The sequence below is a fragment of the Carcharodon carcharias genome, chromosome 3, assembly GCF_017639515.1.
Source record: "Carcharodon carcharias isolate sCarCar2 chromosome 3, sCarCar2.pri, whole genome shotgun sequence".
NCBI classification, from domain to species: domain Eukaryota; kingdom Metazoa; phylum Chordata; class Chondrichthyes; order Lamniformes; family Lamnidae; genus Carcharodon; species Carcharodon carcharias.
In genome coordinates this window covers 82667634-82691161 of record NC_054469.1, presented here as the reverse complement: position 1 = coordinate 82691161, position 23528 = coordinate 82667634, and the positions used below count along the sequence as shown (strand labels likewise).

The 23528-nt window shown below is 41.7% G+C and overlaps 1 protein-coding gene across 3 annotated transcripts in view; it reads right to left on the bottom strand.

Moving 5' to 3' along the window:
- Nucleotides 1–3782: 3782 nt before the first annotated feature.
- Nucleotides 3783–23528, bottom strand: part of ankrd28b (ankyrin repeat domain 28b) — a 232673-nt gene continuing 212927 nt past the window's right edge. For 2 of the 3 annotated variants that reach the window (XM_041184421.1, XM_041184420.1), the window contains exons 26-28: nt 22683–22765; nt 7175–7266; nt 3783–6047 (exon numbers count right to left, since the gene is read on the bottom strand). In XM_041184421.1, the coding sequence (XP_041040355.1) occupies nt 5761–6047; nt 7175–7266; nt 22683–22765 (462 nt within the window). In that variant the 3' untranslated portion in view covers nt 3783–5760. Of the gene's footprint in view, nt 6048–7174; nt 7283–22682; nt 22766–23528 lie in introns of all 3 variants that reach the window. The other variant, XM_041184422.1, reaches the window with a different exon arrangement.

The window sequence follows — 23528 nt, the reverse complement described above, 5'->3', positions numbered from 1 at the left end:
GCAGAGTTGAGGCCACAATTAGTTCAGCCATGATCGTATTGAATAGCGGAGCAGGCTGAATGGGCTGACTGGCCGCACCCTGCTCCTGTTAATGATCATATGATCTTAAAATTCTAAAATAAATGGACAATGAACATTTGGACAACAATTGTCACTTTTTAATAGGGCTAATCCTGAAAATTGCAGAATATAATCTCCCATCTCCAACTCACTGGGCCAAAAAGCTTCTTGAATATTTTTACAAAGTTTTAAAAAACAAATAAACATTTTTTTCAATGCTCCTATGTATTTCCAAATGTTGCTGACAAGTGTGCAGGAAAATAACCTAGAATTCCCAGCGGCGCTAGAACAATCTTGTGGAGTTGGCAACTCTATGTTTACAGTTGGTTAGCACCTTAGAGTTTATCTACTAATGAAATCTCATTGCAAACATTGAAATCTGGACAATACAGCAGATACTTGTACACTTGAACATGTGAAGAACTGGTGTTTATTTTAACATCCAGAAACACTGAATTTCATTGACTTTATTAAAGCATCACTGTTGAACTGTATAACCTTTAGCATTTTCAACCAATACACTGCGAAATTTTCACTGGCTTAGCAAGGTTCTGCTAGGGTGCTGTCTGCTGAGTAGTTTTAATAGTAGGTGAACTAACTTTTTGTTGCAGTTCACACTTTCTTATCCACCTTGATTGATTGTTCATGCTGAGAAAAGTTCTTAGAAATTACGTTTTACATACCAGCCTCGTGGGGGAATCTAGAACTCGGCACACTTCATCACACTGCACTTTTCAATTTGCTCTCCTGGGCACAAGGTGGCAGCATTATGCAAACATGTATAAAGATTAAAGCAAAGTACGCCAAATGGAATAAAACTGCTGTGTTATGATCACAAATAGCAATAGGAGGGTACAAAATATACAAATTGCCATTTTATATACGCAAGCTATACCTGTGTTCTGGTTGGAAGCAGAGAAGAGTTATTTATGTTACAAAGAATTACAAATTAATGAAGGGCTTTAAAGTTAGCCCAGAAATATTTTAAAATTTAACCTCTGGAAATAGTCATCGATGAGGATTGGTGGATCGTTTTATATGAGATAAAATCATTTTCAATAGGACAAAACAAAGTTCTTAATTATGCCATCATGGGGGCTAATTCTTGCTGGAATCTAATGAACTATAGGGGAAAGTGTTTGAGAACAAAGGCCACGCTGTTCACAAGAAGCACGGCAGATTCAATGCAGACAATTACTGTCCAATCTTTCTGCTCTTGATCATCAGCAAAGTGATGGAAGGTGCTGTCTACAGTGCTATTGAATGGCACTTACTGGGTACTTGCTTGCCAATGTTCAGTGAGGGTTCTGCCAGGGCCACTGAGCTCCTGACCTCATCACAGCCTTAGTCCAAACAAGAACAAAAGAGCTGAACACCAGAGGTGAGGTGAAATTGGCTGCTCTTGACATCAAGGCTGCATTTGACCAAGTGTGGCATCAAGGAGTCCTATCAAAATTTAAGTCAATGGGAACCAGGTGGAAAACTTGCCACTGGTTGGAGTCATGCCTAGCACAAAGCAAGATGGTTGTGGTTGTTGGAGGTCAATCATCTCAATCCCAGGACATCATTGGAGTTCTTCAGAGTAGTGTGCTAGACCCAACTATCTTCAGCTGCTTCATCAATGACCTTCTGACTCTCATAAGGTCAGAGATGGGAATGTTCCCTGATGATTTTACAGTGTTCAGTACCATTCGCACCCCCTCAGATACTGAAGCAATAAGTGTTCATATGCAGCAAGACCAGTACAACATTCGGGCTTGAGGGTTAATAAGTGGCAAGTGACATTTGGAAGAGCAGGTCTGAAGCTGAGAATTCTGCAGCAAGTAACTCACTCCCTGACTCCCCAAAGCCTGTCCACCATCTACAAGGCACAAGTCAGGAGTGTGATGGAATAGTCTCCACTTGCCTGGATGAGTGCAGCTCCAACAACACTCAAGAAACTTAAAACCATCCAGGACAAAGCAGCCTGCTTGATCGCAAACGCATCCACTACCTTAAACATTCACTCCCTCCTCCACCGACACTGTGGCAGCAGTGTGTACCATCTACAAAATGCACTGCAGCAACTCACCAAGGCTCCTTTAACAGCACCTTCCGAATCCACGCCCTCTGCCACCTAGAAGAACAAGGGCAGCAGCTGCATGAGAACACCACAATCTGCAAGTTTGCCTGCAAGCCACACAACATCCTGACTTGGAACTGTATCACTGTTCCTTCACTGTCGCTGGGTTAAAATCCTGGAACTCCATCCCTAACAGCACTTTGGGTGTACCTACAACCAGCTGGGACTTTGGCGGTTCTAGAAAGCAGCTCAACTCCACCTTTTCAAGGGCAATTAGGAATGGGCAACAATTGCTGGCCTTGTCAGGAATGCTCCCATGAAAGAAGGAAAAAGAATCTGCTTCTTTGCTAGGTTTTTTTTTAAAAAATTCAGGGGATGTTAATGGTCTGTTTGAGTCTTTCGCCAGTGATGTTCTGGTCTCTGCTACTGCCACACTGTTCATATCTTTAGTCCTCTTCCACAATGCTCGTTAAACATGTAAAAAAAAAGCTGTCATAAGCAGAAGCTACATTTGCCTCTCTCAGTTGATGCAAAAGATCCCAAGGCATTTGAAGGGGAGCAGAGGTGTTCTCCACTGCGGTATCCTGACCAAGATTTATCCATCAGCCAACACCATCAGATTATCTGATAATTTATCTCTGCTCTTTGTTCCTCCTTGCTGTGTGTCAGAAGGTGCCATATAAATTCAAGTTCTTTCTTTTACTTGTACTTAATGTTTTAATGCAACCAACTGTCTCAAAGTGCTTATAAAAGAAAAAAAAATCAGAACATCAGTCTTTGGAAGATGACTTAGCAGAGGTTACCAAAGATTGGAGACAGGGTTTTGAAGAGCTTACGGAAGCTGGAACGAGATGTTACAAGGTGGTGAAAGGAATTACAATATGGGTTGAGCAGAAAGCTTTGGAAAAGAATGTCAGTGTGCAGAGGCATAATGGTGAAACATTCTAGGAGCATTGCATGAGCTGCTGAAGGGTTGATGCACAGTAGACCACGATCAAACAGACTGTGTTGATGGTTAGGAATATGGGGTCATAGGATGTTGTAGATTTAAATGGAATAAGTGAATGCAATGATTTGTAAATGAAGATCAGGATTTTGAAATGAATGCACTGAAAGCTAATGGAAGCACATATGCAGAAGAGTTCTGGATGAATTAAATTTTGAGTGGACTGAAAATGCTAGTGGTATCAAACATGAAGATATGGATGAGGGGGAGGTTAGGATACAAGCAGCTGAGTGCTGAAGGTGGAAATAAGCAGTCTCAGTTATAAGCTGGGCTTCAAACTTCATATGCATTCTAAGGATAAAAAAAGATGCTGGAACTGCACATTGCAAGATCAAATCTGAGAAATTAGCTGGAAATACATTGGAATTGGGGTTAAGTGGGGAGTTGCTATGGGGAAAAGAACAGGATAATCAATGGTGAGCTAAAGAAAGTCCTTGCTCATCCATGGCAATCTCAGAAAGGCAGCTGGGCAGTGAAGCTATAGACAATGAGTCAAAGGTGGTAGTCAAGGGTAAAGCTGGATGTTGTCAGTTTACATATGCATAAATATGTAATGTTTAAACAAATATAAATATATAAATAGGTAAGCACTGGGAATTTAAGTATAGCTAATTTCTAAATGCTATTATAAAATACACATCATGCAACACTTTATTACATACAACTCACATTTGTGTTTTATTATCCATAAAATATACAATAATCTCAGCAATGTATTTAAAGAATGCAGGTGGATAACCAAGCAGTCACAATTTCTATATACATGCTATAATCTTAACCTCTTCAAAGAAAATAAAACAAATCAAAGGTACATCAAAACAGCACAGATTTTGTCCCATTTCACACTTCAACATTTTGAGAAATCAGTTTGCACTTTAAAGGATTCCAGTTATTAAAATACCATGGTTTGATGGAACTGTTCTTTTTAGGGCTTTTACCCAAGACTGCTGAAAAGTCACACCAACTAAAAAAAGTGGCAAAATAGGTAAAATTTATACAGTAGTTGACATTATACAACTAAGTAAAGGAACTGCTGAATGAAATGCAACAATAAACTTTTAAGAATGTAGTGACTTAAAGGATTAAACTGAATCAAATTCAGCCATTTATTGTGCTCTCCAGGCCTGCTGTTTGCAATGAAATGAACTAAATACATTTCAGGAGCACTGTTTTAACAAAACTATTTTGTACCGAGTAGTGTCTTTAAAAAAAGCAATAGGTATTAATCCATTTGGGCAGATAACAGGAAAGCCTTTTCTGACATTAAAGAACCAAATGCAATGCTATCATACTTCAGTTGTGCAAACAGAATGAGAATGCTGCCTGCTTCAACTGAAAAAATATGCTTGCCATGACCTTCTGCATGAGTTCTTCCCAAACCCCTGTCAAACGAGTTTAACCGTGGAAGCAAATAACCAATGGTAATGGGGTGCTGAAAAGAAAATTCTCAACAGAGAAAAAGGTCTCACCTACTAACAACTTCATATGTCTCCCTCCCTGAATGTACATCCAGAAGATGAAACAGACAACAATGAAGGCACTGAAGAAATTGGAAACCAAGCAAACAATTGTACAAATGCGGCTTCAATAACTGTAGAACAGTTAATCATCTAAAAGGTGAATGTCGATTAAAAATAAGTTCACTGCATTGCAAGTCCAAGCAATCGTACTTTCCGAGACTTGTGGTATCGTTGGTTTCCATATCTACAAATCTATTTTAAAATACCAATTATATCATAAAATACACTGGTAAAAGTAAGGTTTGAAAAAACTGCAAAAAGAATGAGTAGTTCTCCACAATAACTTGGCAGATTTTAACATTTAATTATGCATCACCCTGGTTGCACCATGTTCGTTGGTCTTAAACCAAACTAGAAAAGTAGGAAAGGGGCATTTGTGTTAGCTCAAAAATAGGTTCCAGTTGTTTCTTCTCTTTCCCTCCCCACCCTACCACAATGCCTTTACTATAGTCATGCAAAACTAGTAAGACCTAGAGTTGATCAACAAATGTACATCAAAATCTGAATTGTTTAACTTTAATACTGTTAAAGCAAGTTTTAAAAGTTGCAGCTTGAGAGGTCGTTAATTACAGCTCTCTAAATATTTGTGTTTCATTTTTACATAAGATTTTTTTAAAAATCAGTTTGTTTGGTCCCTTTGGTAGATCATCATGCAAGTGAATGATGTGATATATACCAATCTATTTACGCAATTTTCTTCACTAGATTCAGTAATGCCTAAGACTTAGGAATTTTTGATTGGCCGTTCCCATTAATTTTAGGTAGTGCTATTCCACCCAGCATTGTAAAGTCTTCTCATTCAAACCATTACCCAGTGTATGCTGTTGAAATGGATCCTGGCACTGGAAATAAAGAGCATTAAAATAACATAATATTGGCATCCATCGACTTTGTCCGTAGTTCCTTACATTGTTCACAAGGTCTGAGCTGCTTGTTTCTTGTTCCATAGACCTGCATTCTTGTGTCTTCTTTTTGATAAATTCAACTTTAAACATATAATATAATTGCTCCGCTTGGCTAAGGGAGTTCAGAAGGCGCTCATTTTAAAAAAAACCCATCCACCTATGGGCATGCTCCAAGGGCTTTCATCGCGAAAGTTCAAGTCAGTGTATTCAGTAGGTCTCTGAATCAGAATCGTTTAGTTCATCATCTTCAGTATAAGGGTAACCATCTTCTCTGCCTATACTGTTCAAACTGCAGAAAGAGCTATGATCACTTCTCATTATCGGTAGAGAGTCAAAAGACACAGTCTTTGAAGGGTTACTGTAGTGATTAATGGCATTAAAACTGAGAGTGGGCAAAGTGCTGCTGGATGAAACAGGCATCATGGTGGCCAGAATAAGGGCTAAGCAGTCTGCCACATCTTTATTTGGAGCACAAGCCAATGCAGGTGTGTAACCTAAAACAGGAAGTTTTAAAAATCACATTAACCATAAATTATTCCACCTCTTTACCATCAGTAATTCAATATAATTATTGGTGAGTTATGAACTATCATTTTAATTTAAAAAGTTAGAATATGCAAAGTACACTTCAGTATAGTTCATACGGGTAAATATAATAAAAGCAACAATATAGAACTGTGATGAAAACACTAAAAACAAGACTGCAACATTGACAAGGACCTTCCTAACAATTTGCAGTTGACAGGAAGGAAAAAAAAGGAGAAAAATAAACCAGTAAGTTAGACCACTGAAATCTGCAGGTAAGATAGACCAGGCAACTTGCTTCCAAAAATCCTGAAAGATTTGTTGATTGAAGCACTGTTTTAGCATATGAAGGAAACATCCTGTGTTTCAAGAACAAGATTTTTCCTCTTGGAATCTATACCTGAACATCGCTGCAGTTCTTTTGCTGTCACTGTCAATACAAGTTTAAGATGCCTTAAAGTAATAGTCGTAGGTTCAATCTCATCCACTGAGGGTCAAGAAAATTCCTGAACAACTGCTAGAGGAACATATAACCAGACAAGGGCTATAATTACCCTTTGGTGGAAGAAGGCCACCCTTGGCTCAGGTAGCACTCTCGCCCAAGTCACAAGGTTGCGGTTTTAAGTCCGGCCCCAGAGACTTGACAGCACATAACCTAGGCTGACGTTTCAGTGTAGAAATGAAGAAACTTGAGGAATGCAATGGCTAAAGTGCTGTCCCATTTTGAAGAATAGTTCTAAACCGAGGAAAGCTTTAGGGGCCTTTAACATTACTAATTAACATTGACAGGTAACAAGAAATGTACAACCAACCATAATAAAATTCACAGAAGCAATGTGGAACGAATTAAACTTATTAGGTACAACAAGCACTTGGCAGTAGATAACAAATAAAACGTAAATAACTATTTAAATACAGTTTTAAATGCTGATCTTTGTTAAAAAAATTAAGTACACAATTACTAATAATCATAAATTCCTGCAACACCAGTCATTAACATTTAAGTGGTTAATTTCCAAAACTCATCACACTTAGCTAACATGCATTTCCATTTTTTTGCATAAATTAGATGAACTAAAAGTAAACACAAACTTACCATTTTCATCTACAGCGAGTACACTAGCTCCTTTGCTCAGAAGCTCTTGCACAACTACAGTTAACCCATTGCGTGCAGCAACATGCAGCGGTCTGTGGGAACAGAAAGCTACAAGTTCTATCTAGAGCCATCACGACAACCATTAATATTTATACAGCACCTTTAATGTAGAAAAATGTCCCACAGCGCTTGAGAGAGATAAACAGGGATGAAAAAAAAATTCCCTTCAAATCCCCTGTAAACCTCTTACCCTAAATATATGTCCCTTGAACCAAGGGAAACAAGGCCCATCTTTCTATTCCATCTAGACCCCTCAATTTTACACATACAAGAGGGCAGATTTGAGGAATGCAGATATCTCAGAGGGTTGTGGGGCTGGAGGAGATTGCAGAGATATGGAGGGGCAAAACTTTGGAGGGATCTGAAAACAAGGATGAGAATTTTAAAGATGCTGCTTGACTGGGAGCCAATGTAGGTCAGCGAGCACAGTGGTGAAGGGGTAACAGGACTTGTCCAAGTTAAGGCATGGGCAGCAGAGTTTTGGATGACCTCAAGTTTATGGAGGGTAGAATGTGGGAGACTAGCCAAGAGTGCATTGGAATAGTTGAGCCTAGCTATAACAAAGGCATGAATGAGGGTTTCAGTAGCAGATGAGCTAAGACATGGGAGAAGTCGGGTGATGTTACAGTGGTGGAAATAAGCGGTCTTAGTGATGGCGTGAAGGTCAGAAGTTCATCATAGAATCGAATGTGACACCTAGGTTGCAAACAGACTTGTCTCCAGGGAAAGGAAAGGAGTCAGTAGCTAGGGAGTGGAGGCCAAAAACAATGGTTTCAATCTTCCCAATACTGTAAAGTTGCACCATTCGCAGGAGTTACGTTCCTGTGAATTCTCGCAAAGAGTGTAATCATGAACAGCGACCATACTTTATAATGGAAGTGAATTAGATAGGTCCCAGCCATTCTAATATATGACTTTATCTTGCCTTTGGGCCCCCATTCACAGCCTGGAAACCTGCAGGATAATATACTGTTCTTGCTCTCCATCAAAAGAAGGTCCAAGTGCAGTTATCCCAACCGCAACAAAATAAATTAAATACTTATACTAAAATGAAGCAATTTAACAGAATTAATTTTCCTCTATTTGGTTTCTCTCTTGCTATTGGGATATGGATGCCTCACTGGATAACTGTCCAGAGTGGTGAAAGAGTACATTACTGAGATGTACCAACATCCCAGTCCTCTCTCCTTAGTGAAGCACATGGCAGTGTTGAGAGAGTCTGGCCCTTCAACCAGGCATTAGTTGGGGCTGAGTGGGAGTTGCAATGCGGATTTTGCCCACTAAGGGGCACAATAGACATGATCTTCCCCATAAGGCAATTGCAAGAGAAATGCAGGGAACAGCACCAACCCTTGTACATGGCATTCTTTGACCTCAGAAAAGCCTTCGACACTGTCAACTATGAAGGATTATGGAACATCCTCTGCTGTTTCATCTGCCCAAAAGTTTGTCACCGTCCTCCGCCTGCTCCATGATAACATGCAAACTGTGATCCTGACCAATGGATCCATCACAGACCAAATCCATGTTCAGACCGCGGTCAAGCAAGACATCGCACCAACGCTCTTCTCGATCTTCCTTGCTGTAATGCCCTATCTCATCCTTGGCAAGCTCCCTGCTGGAGTGGAGCTAAACTTCAGAACAAACAGGAACCTGTTCAACCTCTGCCGCCTGCCGGCCAGATCCAAGGTCATCCCACCCTCTGTCATTGAGCTACAGTATGCAGACGATGCTCGAGGCCGAGGTCCAAGACATCATCAACACCTCTACCGAGGCGTATGATAGCATGGGCCTTACGCTAAACACATGTAAGAGAAGGCCTTACACTAAACACATGTAAGAGAAAAGTGCTCTACCAACCTGCCCCCAGGTTATCAAAATCCACAACGAGGCCTTGGACAACGTGGACCACTTTCAATACTTGGGAGCTTACTGTCAGAACGGGCAGATATTGATTCCGAGGTTCAACACTGCCTTCAGTGTGCCAGCGGAGCCTGCGGCTGTCTAAGGAAGAGTGTGTTTGAAGACAGGACCTCAAACCCGGCACCAAGCTCATGGTCTACAGACCAATGGTGAGGCCCACCCTCAGCGATGTGGGCCATCTTCAGCAGGCATCTCAAAACTCAGAAGTACCACTGCACTGTCTCCACAAGACACTGCAAATCTGTTGGCAGGGTAGGTGCACCAATGTCAGTGCTCTCGCTCAGACCAACATTCCCAACATCAAAGCATTGACCACGCTCGGTCAGCTCCGCTGGGCGCGCCACATCGTTTGCATGCCTGACACGAGACTCCCAAAACAAGCGCTCTACTCGAAGCTTCAACACGGCAAGCAAGCCAGAGGATGGCAGAGGAAATGCTTCAAGGACACCCTCAAAGCCTCCTTGAAAAAGTACAACAGCCCCAGCAACTTCTGGGAATCCCTGGCCCAAGACGCCTGAAGTGGAGGGAATGCATCCAGAAAGTAGCTGAAAATGGAGTCTCGTCCCCAAGGGCTAATTGAAGCCAAGCTTCGACAGCAAAAGGAGCGTGTGGCAACCCAGTTACCCACCCATTTGTTCCCCCAGCCACTGTTTGCCCCACCTGTGACAGAGACTGTAGGTCGCCCTTTGGACTCTTCAATCACATGAGAACTTATTTTCAGTGTGAAAGCAAGTCATTTTCAACCCGAGGGGCTTTTTCTTAATATTCATTCACGGGATGTGGGCTTCATTGGCTAGGCCAGCTTTATTGCCAATCCTTAGTTGCCCTTGAGGTGGTGGTGGAAAGCTGCCTTCTTGAACCACTGCAGTCCATGTGGTGTAGGTACACCCACAGTGCTGTTAGGAAGGGAGCTCCAGGGTTTTGACCTAGCGACAGTGAAGAAAACGGCGATCTATTTCCAAGACAGGATGGTGAGTGACTCGGAGGGGAACTTCCAGATGGTGGAGTTCCCATCTATCTGCTGCCCTTGTCCTTCTAGATGGTTGTGGAAACCATGGGTTTGGAAGGTGCTGTCTAAGGAATCTTGGTGAATTTCTGCAGTGGATCTTGTAGATGGTACACACTGCTGCTACTGTGCATCACTGATGGAGAAAGTGAATGTTTGTGGATGTGGTGCCAATCGAGTGGGCTGCTTTGTCTTGGACAGTGTCAAACTTCTTCAGTGTTGTGGGAGCTGCATCTGTCCAGGCAAGTGGGGAGTATTCCATCACACTCCTAACTGGTGGACAGGCATGGGGGGGGGGAAGAGTCAGAAGGTGAGTTACTCGTCACATGATTCCTAGCATCTGATCTGCTCTTGCAGCCACAGTATTTGTATGGCTAGTACAGTTCAGTTTCTGGTCAATGGTAACCCCCAGGATGTTGATAGTGGGGGGATTCAGTGACGGTAATGCCATTGAACATCAAGGGACGATGGTTAGATTCTTTCTTCTTGGAGATGGTCATTGCCTGACACTTGTGTGGCGCGCATGTTACTTGTCACTTATCAGCCCAAGCCTGGTTATTGTCCAGGTCTTGCTGCATTTGGACATGGACTGCTTCAGTATCTGAGGAGTCATGAATGGTGCTGAACATTGCACAATCATCAGCAAACATCCCCATTTCCTAACTTATGATGGAAGGAAGGTCATTGATGAAGCAGCTAACGATGGTTGGGCTGAGGAACTCCTGCAGTGATGTCCTGGAGCTGAGATGACTGACCTCCAACGACCACAACCATCTTCCCTTGTGCTAGGTATGACTCCAACCAGCCGAGAGTTTTTGCCCTGATCCCCATTGACTCTAGTTTTGCTAGGGCTCCTTGATGCCACACTCTGACAAATGCTGCCTTGATGTCAAGGGCAGTCACTCTCACCTCAGGAGTTCAGCTGTTTTGTCCATGTTTGAACCAAGGCTATAATGAGGTCAGGAGCTGAGTGGCCATGGCAGAACCCAAACTGGGCATCGGTGAGCAGGTCATTGCTAAGCAAGTACCGCTTGATAGCACTGCTGATGACCCCTTCCATTACTTTACTGATGATCAAGAGTACACTGATGGGGTGGTAATTGGCTGGGTAGATGCCAGTGTTATAGCTGTACTGCAAATAGCTTGGCTAGGGGTGCGGCAAGTTCTGGAGCACAAGTCTTCAGTATTATTGCTGGAATATTGTCAGGGCCCAAAGTCTTTGCACTATCCAGTGCCTTTAGCCGTTTCTTGATAACACATTGGAGTGAAGTGAATTGGCTGAAGACTGGCGAGTGGGATGCTGGGGACCTCCAGAGGAGTCTGAAATGGATCATTCACTTGGCATATCTGGCTGAAGATCGTAGCAAATACTTCAGCGTAAGAGGAGGAGTTAGGACTATGGCCCTGAAATATTAGTAACAATATTCTATTAATTTGGGAGCTATCTGTAATTCAACTGGGATAATAGTATTTATACTTGAATTGCATTTTTAGTCAAGCACTGTACTGTAAATTACTGGTCAGGAATTACTGTACCTGTAAATCACAGCAACCCAAGTGCAATTACGGATGATGCATGCAGTGTGTGCTTCCTACTACAGGAAATAAGCTATGGAATTCTTTGTTTCTCTATCTTCTAAATGCCAGTTTTCCTTTATTTCAGGTCCAGTACAGTACAGGTACAAACCTTTAATGTTTAAATCCATGGACAGGCGAAGATTTGGGGCCACAACAGGCAATCCAGTGTATAAGGGCTTTTGCGTGGGTAAATGAATTCATGAAAGAAGTTGTGAATGGCAGGACTTTACTGTAATTAATTGGAAGAAATTTCTGTTCACCCAGTGCTGGATGATGGATAAGCAGTCTGAAATTTCACAACAGCGGAGGAGTGGAGTGAGGTGGTGGTGAGATAAAACTGAATTAATTAAATAAAACAGGGGTACATAGGATGACAGTGCAGGTGGCATGCCATAACTGCAGCATCTGAAGTTTGTGAAGAGCAATGTGATCCTGGACAACCATACCTGGAGTATATATTTGCATCTTGAGGAACTTAAGCTCAGAGTTGTTGAGCTGGAGTCCAAGGTGCAGGTATTGCAGGACATTAGGGATGGAGAAGTGTTACCTCAATACTTTGATCCAGAAGGCAGACATACCTCCTTGGTTAGGAAATGGGACAGGCTTTGACAGTGATCAGGGACAAGAGGGTGTGCTTTAAGTCAGGCAAGTAAGGAGACGCCAGGTGCACAGCCAGATGAGCCATGGTCTTTGCCATCAGCCAACAGGTGAAAGGATCTTATTACCTATGTGGATCAAGGTAAACTCCATGGTTTAATCAGTCATTCAAGTGGGCTGAGTGAAAAGGAACGCTGTAGATGCCATTCTCTACTGCCACAAGTGGGTGTTCTGAAGATCAGATTGTCTGCCTGGTGTCAGTCCATCAGGTTCTCACTGACAAGACCCCAGGTCCTGATGGACATCATCCTAGGGTCTTAAAAGAAGTGTCCAGTGAGATAGTTAATGCGCTGGTTTTAATTTTACAAAATTGCCTAGGGAAGGTTCTAATCGATTGGAAAATAGTGAATGTAACTCATTTATTCAAAAAAGGAGGCAGGCAGAAAGCAGAAAACTATAGGCCAGTTAGCTTAACATCTGTCATAGCGAAAATGTTAGAAGCTATTATTAAAGGATTATAGCAGGGCACTTAAAAAAATATTCAAGGTAATCAGGCAGAGCTAACATGGTTTTGTGAGGGGGAAATCATGTTTAATCAATTTATTGGAGTTCTTTAAAGAAGCAACGTGTTGGGATTAAAGGGGAACCAGTGGATGTACTGCACTTAAGTATCGAGAAAACATTTAATAAGATGCCACATCAAAGGTTATTGTGGAAACTAAAAAGCTTATAGTGTGGGGGATAACATATTGGTATAGATAGAAGACTGGCTGGCTAACAGGAAACATAGTCATTTTCTGGTTGGCAAGATGTAACAAGTGGAGTGCCACAGGGATCAGCGTTGGGGCCTCAACTTTTTACAATTTATATAAGTAACTTGGATGAAGGGACTGAAGATATGGTTGCTAAATTTGCTGATGGCACAAAGATAGGTAGGAAAATAAGTTAAGAAGAGGACATAAGTAGGCTACAAAGGGATATCAATAGGTTAAGTGAGTGGGCAAAGATCTGACAAATGGAGTATAATGTGGGTAAATGTGAAATTGCCCATTTTAGAAGGAAGAATAAAAAAGCATATTATCAAAATGCTGAGGGATTGCAAAGCTCTGAGATGCAGAGAGAGCTGGATGTCCTAGTATATGAATTGTAAAAAGGTTAGTATTCAGGTACAGCAAGTAATTAGGAAGGCTAATAGAATGTTATCATTTATTGCGAGGGGAATTGAATACAAAAGTAGAAAAGTTATGCTTCAGGTAGACAAGGCAATGGTGAGGCCACATCTTGAGTGCTGTGTACAGTACTGGTTTCCTTATCTAAGGAGTTGTAAATGCATTGGAAGCAGTTCAAAGAAGGTTTATCAGACTAATACCTGAAATGGGAAGGTTGTCTTATGAGGAAAGGTTGGACAGGCTAGGCTTGTACTTGCTGGATTTTAAAAGAGTAAGAGGTGACTTGGACTGAAACATAAGATCTTGGGCATTCTTGACAGGGTAGATGTGGAAAGGGTGTTTTCTCATGTGGGAGAATCTAGAACTAGGGGTCACTGTTTAAAAATAAGGGGTTGCCCACTTAAGATAGAAATGAAGAGAATTTTTTTTCTCAGAGTTGAGAGTTTTTGCAACTCCCTACCTCATAGATCAGTGGAAGCAGTCTTTGAATGTTTTTAAAGCAGAGCTAGATAGATTCTTGATGAGCAAGGGCTGTCAGGGATAGGTGAGAAAGTGGATTTAAGATTTCAGTCAGTTCAGCCGTGATTTGTTTGAATAGCAGAGCAGGCTTGAGGGGCCAAGTAGCCTACTCCTGTTCTTAATTCGTATGTGTCAGGGTTAAGGATACCTCCTCCTGCCTGCAGAAGAACTGATAACGGAATGTTCCAATTGTTGTGATCAACAACACTAGGGTGAATAGGCAAGAAGTCCTATTTGAAAAGTACCAGGAACAAGGAGCTAAATTGAAGAACAGGGCCTCAGGAGTTATAATCTCTGGATTATTACCTGGCCCACAGGCAAACTGATTTAGGAATAGATGATTAAGGAAGTAAACATGTGGCTGATGAAGTGGCATGGGAAAGAATGGTTCCATTTCATAGGTCACTGGCATGAGTACTGAAACAGGGAGGAGCTCTTTCATTGGGAAGCTCTACCTGAAATGGGCTGGGATTAGGGTCCTGTGACAAAGATAAATAAGGCAGTCACAAAGATTCTAAACTAGTAAGTGGAAAAGCCTCAATTGGAAAAGGTATTATACATTATAGTTTCAAAAAAAAACAAAAGAACAAGTGTTGAGTAACAGTCGGAAATTGTGTTTTAGGTGAAGGGGAAACTAAAAGATATGAAATAATTAAACCAAGAGAAAGGAATAAAAACTGTGAGTAAATCATTAGAGCAGAAGGATAGTTTAGGGTGGCTGGCCCAAATGTTCATTTATACAGATTATGATGGTCAGTTGAAAGAACTGCAGTTACAAATTCAACTTGACATTGGAGTAATTATTGAGATATGGCTGCAAGGTGGTCAGGACTGGACTAAACATACCAGGTCGGAAGGTTATGTTATTATATGATAAGGCCTATTATACGTAATAGCTTCAGAACAGCAAAGGATGACAAAAATATTAATAAGTAGAGAAAAATTAGAGTACGGGAGAAAGCTAGCTAGTAACATAAAGGAGGATAGTAAGAGTTTCTATTGATATTTAAATAAGAAAAGAGTTAACAAAGTGAGAGGCGGTCCTATAGAAAGTGCATCTGGGGAACTGATAATGGAAAGTAGGGAGATGGCAGATGAATTAAACAGGTATTTTGCTTCGTTCTTCACTATAGAGGACACAAGTGGCATCCTGAAAATAGCTGTAAATCAGGAACAGGAAGGGAAGGAGGAACTCAAGAAAATTACAATCACCAGGGAAGTGGTATTGAGCAAACTGTAGGGGCTGTGGGCTGACAAATCCATGAAAAAAATGGCTAGTGAGATAGTTGATGCATTGGTTTTAATTTCCCAAAATTCCTTAGATTCGGGGAAGGTTCCATTAGACGGGAAAATACCAAATCTAATTCCTTTATTCAAAAAGAGAGGGAAACAGAAAGCAGGAAACCACAGACCAGTTAGCCTAGCACCTGTCATAGGAAGAATGTTAGAAGCTATTACTGAAGATGTCATAGCAGGGCACTTAGAAAAATTCAAGGCAATCAGGCAGAGTCAACATGGTTTTGTGAAAGGGAAAGGGGGAGGTGACGGTGTAGTGATATTGTCGCTGGACTAGTGATCCAGAGACCCAGGGTAATGCACTGGGGACCCGGGTTCGAATCCTGCCACGGAAGATGATGGAATTTTATTTCAATAAACATCTGGAATTAAAAGTCTAATGATGACCATGAAACCATTGTCAGTTGTTGTAAAAACCCATCTGGTTCACGACCATCCTTTAGGGAATGAAATCTGTCGTCCTTACCTGGTCTGGCCTACACAAGACTCCAGACCCACAGCAATGTGGTTGACTCTTAAATACCCACTCAGGTGTAATAAATCGCTACAAAGTCACAAAAAGGGAATGAAACTGGACAGACCACCTGGCATCAACCTAGGACTCGCAACGACAACAGCAATCCCAGCCCTCTCAACCCTGCTTACTAACATCTGGAGCTTAGTGTCAAATTTGGGAGAGCTGTCTCACAGACTAGTCAAGCAACAGCCTGACATAGTCATCCTCATGGAATCATATCTTACAGATAATGTCCCAGACACCACCATTACCATCCCTGGGTATGTCCTGTCCCACTGGCAAGACAGACTTGCTGATGTAACGGCACCGTAGTATACAGTTGGAAAGGAGTTGCCTCAAAATTGACTATGGACCCCATGAAGTCTCATGGCATCAGGTCAAACATGGGCAAGGAAACCTCCTGCTGATTACCCCATACGGCCCTCCCTCACAGATGAATCAGTACTCCTCCATGTTGAACGCCACTTGGAGGAAGCACTGAGGGTGGCAAGAGCACAGAATGCACTCTGGGTGGGAGGCCTCAATGTCCATCACCAAGAGTGGCTCGGTAGCACAACTACTTACCAAGCTGGCTGAGTCCTAAATGACATAGATGCTAGACTGGATCTGCGGCAAGTGGTGAGGGAACCAACAAGAGGGAACAACATACTTGACCACAACCTCACCAATCTACCTGCCACACATGCATCTGTCCATGATAGTATCAGTAGGAGTGACCACTGCACAGTTATTGTGGAGACGAAGTCCTGGCTTCACATTGAGGATAGCCTCCAGCATGTTGTGTGGCACTACCACCATGCTAAGTGGGATAGATTTCGAACAGATCTAGCAACTCAAGACTGAGCAGCCATGTGTTTCTTTGGGCCTTCAGCAGCAGCAGAGTTGTACTCGAACACAATCTGTAATCTCATGGCCCAGCATGTCCCCCACTCTACCATTACCATCAAGCCAGGGGATCAACCCTGGTTCAATGAAGAGTGCAGGAGGGCAATCAAGGAGCAGCACCAGGCATACCTAAAAATGAGGTGTCAACTTGGTGAAGCTATGAAACAGGGCTACTTGCTTGACAAACAGCATAAGCAGCAAGTGATAGACAGGGCTAAGCGATCCCACAATCGACAGATCAGATCTAAGCTCCACAGTCATTCCACATCCAGTCATGAATGATGATGGACAATTAAACAAATCACTGGAGCAGGCTCCACAAATATCCCCATCCTCAATGATGGGGGAGCACAGCACAGCAGTGCAAAAGGTAAGGCTGAAGCATTTGCTACAATCTTCAGGCAGAAGTGCCGAGTGGATGATCCATCTTGGCCTCCTCTGGAGGTCCCCAGCATCACAGATGTTAGTCTGCAGCCAATTCGATTCACTCCACGTGATATCAAGAAACAGCTGAAGGCACTGGGTAGTGCAAAGGATATGGGCCCTGACAATATTCCGGCAATAGAACTAAAGACTTGTGCTCCAGTACTTGCCACACACCTAACCAAGCTGTTCCAGTACAGCTACAACACTGGCATCTACCCGGCTATGTGGAGTATTGCCCAGCTATGTACTGAACACAAAAAGCAGGACAAATCCAACCCGGCCAGTTACCACCCCATCAATCTACTCTCGATCATCAGTAAAGTAACGGAAGGGGTCATCAGCAGTGCTATCAAGTAGCACTTGCTTAGCAATGACCTGCTCACTGATGCCCAGTTTAGGTTCCGCCAGGGCCACTCAGCTCTTAACCTCATTACAGCTTTGGTTCAAACATGGACAAAAGAGCTGAACACCCGAGGTGAGATAAGAGTTACTGCCCTTGACATCAAGACTGTATTTGACAGAGTCTGGCATCAAGGAGCCCTAGCAAAACTGGTATCTATGGGGATCAGGGGGAAAACTCTTGGCTGGTTGGAGTCATACCTAGCACAAAGGACGATGGCTGTGGTTGTTGGAGGTCAGTCATCTCAGCTCCAGGACATCACTGCAGGAGTTCCTCAGGGTAGTTTCCTCAGCCCAACTGTCTTCAGCTGCTTCATCAATGACCTTCCTTCAATCATAAGGTCAGAGGTGAGGATGTTCGCTGATGATTGCACAATGTTCAGTACCATTCGCGACTCCTCAGATACTAAAGCAGTCCATGTCCAAATGCAGCAAGGTCTGGACAATATCCAGGCTTGGGCTGACCAGTGGCAAGTAACGTTCACACCACAGAAGTGTCAGGCAATGACCATCTCCAACAAGAGAGAACCCAACCATCGCCCCTTGATGTTCAACGGCATTACCATCACTGAATCCCCCACTATCAACATCCTGGGGGCTACCCATTGCCCAGAACTGAACTGGACTAGCTATATAAATACTGTGGCTACAAGAGCAGGTCAGAGGCTAGGAATCCTGCGATGAGTAACTCACCTCCTGACTCCCCAAAGCCTGTCTACCACCTACAAGGCACAAGTCAGGAGTGTGATGGAATACTTCCTACTTGCCTGGATGAGTGCAGCTCTCAACACTCAAGAAGCTCAACACTATCCAGGACAAAGCAGCCTGCTTGATTGGCACCACATCCTCAAATATTCACTCCCTCCACCACCGACACACAGTAGCAGCAGTGTTTACCATCTACAACATGCACTTCAGGAATTTACCAAGGCTCCTTCGACAGCACCTTCCAAACCCACGACTGCTACCATCTAGAAGGTCAAGGGCAGTACAGAGATGGAATTCCACCATCTGGAAGTTCTCCTCCAAGTCACTCACCATCCTGACTCGGGAATATATCGCCATTCCTTCACTGTCGCTGGGTCAAAATACTGGAACTCCCTTCTTACCAGCTCTGTGGGTGTATCCACACCACAGTGGTTCAAGAAGGCAGCTCACCACTCCCTTCTCAAGGGCAACTAGGGATGGACAATAAATGCTGGGCCAGCCAGCGAAGCCCACATCCCATGAATGAATTTTTTAAAAATTGTGTTTAACCGATTTGAGTTCAAAGGTTATTGCGGAATATAAATGCTCATGGTGTAAGAGGTAACATATTGGCACGGATAGAAGGTTGGCTAGCTAACAGGAAACAGAGTAGGCTTAAATGGTCTTTTTCTGGTTGGCAGGATGTGGTGTGCCACAGGGATCAGTGCTGGGGCCTCAACTATTTACAAATTAAATAACTTGGATGAAGAGACCGAAGGAATGGTTGCTAAATTTGCTGACGGCACAAAGATAGATAGGAAAGTAAATTGTGAAGAGGACATAAAGAGGCTATGAAGTGAGATAGATAGGTTAAGTGAGTGGGCAAAGACCTGACAAATGGAGTGTAATGTGGGCGAATGTGAAATTTTTCATTTTGGCAAGAGGATTAACAAAGAAGCTCATTATCTAAATAATGAGAGATTGCAAAGCTCTGAGATGCAGAGAGATCTGGGTATCCTAGTGCATGAATTACAAAAGGCTCGTATGCAGGTACAGCAAGTAATTAGGAAAGCCAATAGCATGTTATCATTTATTGTGAGGGGAATTGATTACAAAAGTAGGGAGATTATGCTTCAGTTGTAAAGGCAGTAGTGAGACCACACCTGGAATATTGTGTACAGTGCTGGTCTCCTTATTTGAGGAAAGATGTAAATACATTTGACAGGTTAGGCTTGTATCAACTGGAATTTAGAATAGTAAGAGGCGACTTGATTGAAACCTTTAAGATTCTGAGGGGTCTTGACAAGGTGGGTGTGGAAAGGATGTTTCTTCTTGCGGAAGAATCTAGAACTAGGGGTCGCTCATTTAAGGTGGAGATTAGGAGAAAATTTTTCTCTGAGGGTCATGAGTCTTTGGAACTTCCTTAAAAGGCAGGGGGAGCAGAGTCTTTGAATATTTTTAACGCAATGCTAGATATTTTCTTGATTAACAAGGGGTGAAAGGTTATCGGGGGTAGGCAGGAATTTGGAGTTGAGGTTACAATCAGATTATTGATCTTATTGAATGGTGGAGCAGGCTCGAGGGGCCGAAATGCCTACTCCTAATTTGCACATTCATATGCTCGCAGAAAGGAAAAGGAAGATGTTATAAGGGGCTGGACTTGCTTTTGCCATTAACAATGAAATCACTTCTGTGGTATGAGAAGATATAAAAAGAGGTTACCAGGTAGTGTAGGCTTTATTGGTAGGAAATAGGAATGGATTTAAGACTGTCGAGGGATTTGTGTATAGGACTCCTGGCAGCAGCTCTGAAGTGGTACAAATTAGATATTCATGTAGCAAAGACAGTATGGTCTTAATGAAGGTCATATGGATTGGGATAAGCAGGCTGGCACATGTTAGAAAGATAATGAATTTCTTCAGCGTCTGGGATTGTTTTCCACAATATGCCCAAGAACCAATGAGAGGACATACCCTATTAAGTTTAGTTAACAAACTAATGGCGCATTAACATTTATCTGATAGTGATTGTAATATTAAGTTCAATTTAATGTTTGAAAGGGAGAAATGCAACACAGCTACCAAGATTCAAAACTTAGGTAACGTTGGCTTCAGTATGATGAGACAGAGACTGTCCACAGTAAATTGGGCAGTTCTGTAAATGAGTAAAACGACAGAAGATTTATTCAGAAGAATTTGTGATATCAAACCACTCTATGCCCTGAAGGGATGAAAAGTACTCCTTGTCAAAAAGACAGGCATGGACAACTAAAGTAGTAGAAGAGGATATAAAACGAAAAACATACAAAAATAGCACAGATCTTGATGAATGAGAAAGATTCAAAGAGCAATAAAAGGTGAAAAAAAAACAGTAACAGCTTCAAAGAGTATGAAATAAATTTGCAAGGAATATCAAAATCAGCAATTTTTTATAGCATTATGAACTCCTTGAAAACAGATAACAGTGATCTTGTCAATGAAAATACAGACTTGCAGACATATTATCAATTTTTGCATTAGTGTAAGAGATCATTATGCTGGACATATTCAGAAACACATATTGAATCAAGGGCAGTGACGTTACCAAAAATAAACAAAATAATTGCAATGAAGAAAATAAGGACATTAAAGTGTGACAAATTCCCAGGACCAGATAGTTCCCATCCCTGAATTTAAAATAAATAGGTGAGAACAGTGCAGACGTTCTAACCATAATCTTCGAAAGTTCTGTTGATTCAGGAGCCGTTTCTTTAGATTAGAAAATTGTGTACACCACTCTGTTATTCAAGAGAGATGATAGAAGGAAATCAGGGAATTAGACCAGTTAGCCAAACATCCATTTTCTGGAAATTACTAGTCCACAATTAAGGAGAGTGTGTTGCACACCCTGAAATTTTTCAGTTGATAAGAGAACCAGCAAGGAGCTGTAATGGGTAGGTCATGGGTAACTAATCTGATTGAATCTTTTGAAGAGTGACTAAAGTAGTGGCCAGGTGAATATCCATGCATGTTATTTATAAGGGCTTCCAAAAGGAAACCGATAAAATGCTTAACTAAAGTTGAAGCGCATGGAATCAAGGGCAAATTATTAGATCTTGTTAGGAAATGGCTGAGTAGTAGGGGACAGAATTAGGATAGTGGGCAGATATCCTATCATCTGTCCCTGCACCAATTTAATCAAAAAGGCGAATGGAATGCTGGGTTTTACGCACAAGGGGGTAGAAGTCATGCTTCAGTTATGCAAAGCTCAGACAACACATGGAGTTCCATGAGCAGTTTGAGATACCATATCTGAGAAAGGATATATTGATCTTGGGAGGGTGTGCAATGTAGATTTACTAGAATGATAACTGGACTCTAAAAGTTGTTACGAGGAGAGATTACACAAACCAGTGGTGGTGATGGTGGGGGGAGGGAAATTTCCCTAGAATTCTGAAGATTAAAGGAGTGATTGATCAAAGTTTTCAAGACATTAAAGGAAACAAATAGGAGGAAAATTATTTCCTTGGGGAGTCTAGGGCTAGAAGGCTTAATCTAAATATCAGAGCAAGACAAGTGTGACTAACAATGAGACACAGGAGACATTACAGACAGGAGTGAAACTTGGAAACACTTCTACACACACACACACACACACACACACACACACACACACACACACACACACACACACACACACACACACACACACACACAGTGGTAGTAGAAATTTGCAATTCACTTATGCCAAGGGCAATGGATTTTGAATGAACTGTTATCTTTAAATCTAAGATTAATAATACTTTTGGTGAACAAAAATACAAATGGTATGGGGCAAAGGCGAGTATGGAGTTCGATCTGCCATGATCTCACTGAATGGCAGCATAGGTTTGAGATGCTAAATGGTCTACTACTATGTGAGGAGAGAGAGCCAATGTTTCAGGATGATGATTTTTCACCAGAAATGGAAAGAGTTAGACTTATTACACATTTTAAGCAAGTACAGAGGCAGGAAAGGGTGAAGGAGAATAAAAAGGAAGATCTATAATAGGATGGAAGGGAGGAGAGATCAAATTACTGAAGGGAATGATGATGGGACAAGAAATAAAAGATGGATCAGAAGGACATGTCAATAAGAATGGCAGAATCATCACCTACAGCTGCTGCCTAAAAAAAATGGGAGCAAGGGCCATGATCTGAAAATAAGCCATTTGTTTGCCTACCAGCCAGTTGTGAATATCTGTTGTAGTGAATACATTTGGCCAAGATACCTAAAAACAGATGTACTCTGACATAATCACTGGCTGAACAGTAGAGTTATATTTTTTCATTAATAATCAATATATTTTAAATATTCATTCGATAAGAGTAGAAAGCTTTAAATAAACGGAAAGAATATTTAGTTTATAGTCTGCCTTTAAAGAAGTAAAGGATTTGATTGCTTATCCAAAAAAGTTAAAAATCTTACGTTTGCAATGAAGTATTCGTTGAATTTATGAGGCTCCTGTCAGTAATCTTTTCCAGTATTAACAAGGCACTAGTTTCGTGGCCCTAAAACGCAAGAGAAAATGTTGCTTTTTTTAAAAATTGCAAATCTTTATGCAAAAACAAATAAATTGCAAAATAGATAAACATAAACTGAGAGAATATTTAGGTATTTTAATACATAATATATTACATGATTCATTTCATAGATTGTCCGAAAAAATCATTTATTCAATTTAGCCAAGCAAATCTGTTACAAGTGGTCATCCTGAAAATTTCAGGTGTTTCTCTAATTTACCTTTTTTAGTCACCATTTCAATAATTCTCTACTCTCATTACTTTCAGCTATCTTTTTTAACCTTCCAAGTTTGGAACAAGAATGACTAATTGCTTCTAACAACAGAGCTCTAGAACCATAGAAAGATTACAGCACAGAAGGAGGTCATTCAGCCCATCTTGTCCATGCCAGCCCAAGGACATCCAGGTGCCCTTTCTAATCCAACTTCCTGCACCTGGCCCATAGCCCTGCGGCTTACAGCACTTAAGGTGCAGATCCAGGTACTTTTTAAAAGAGTTTAGAGTTTCTGCCTCTACCACCAACTTGGGCAGCGAATTCCAGACACCCACTACCCACTGCGTAAAAAAGTTTTTCCTCATGTCCCCCCTACACCTTCTGCCACTTATCTTGAATCTATGTCCCCTGGTTCTAGAATTCTCCACCAAGGGAAACAATTTTATCCTGTCCACTCTATCTATTCTCCTCATAATTTTGTACACCTCAATCAAGTCTCCTCTCAGCCTTCTTTGTTCTAAGGAAAATAACCCCAAC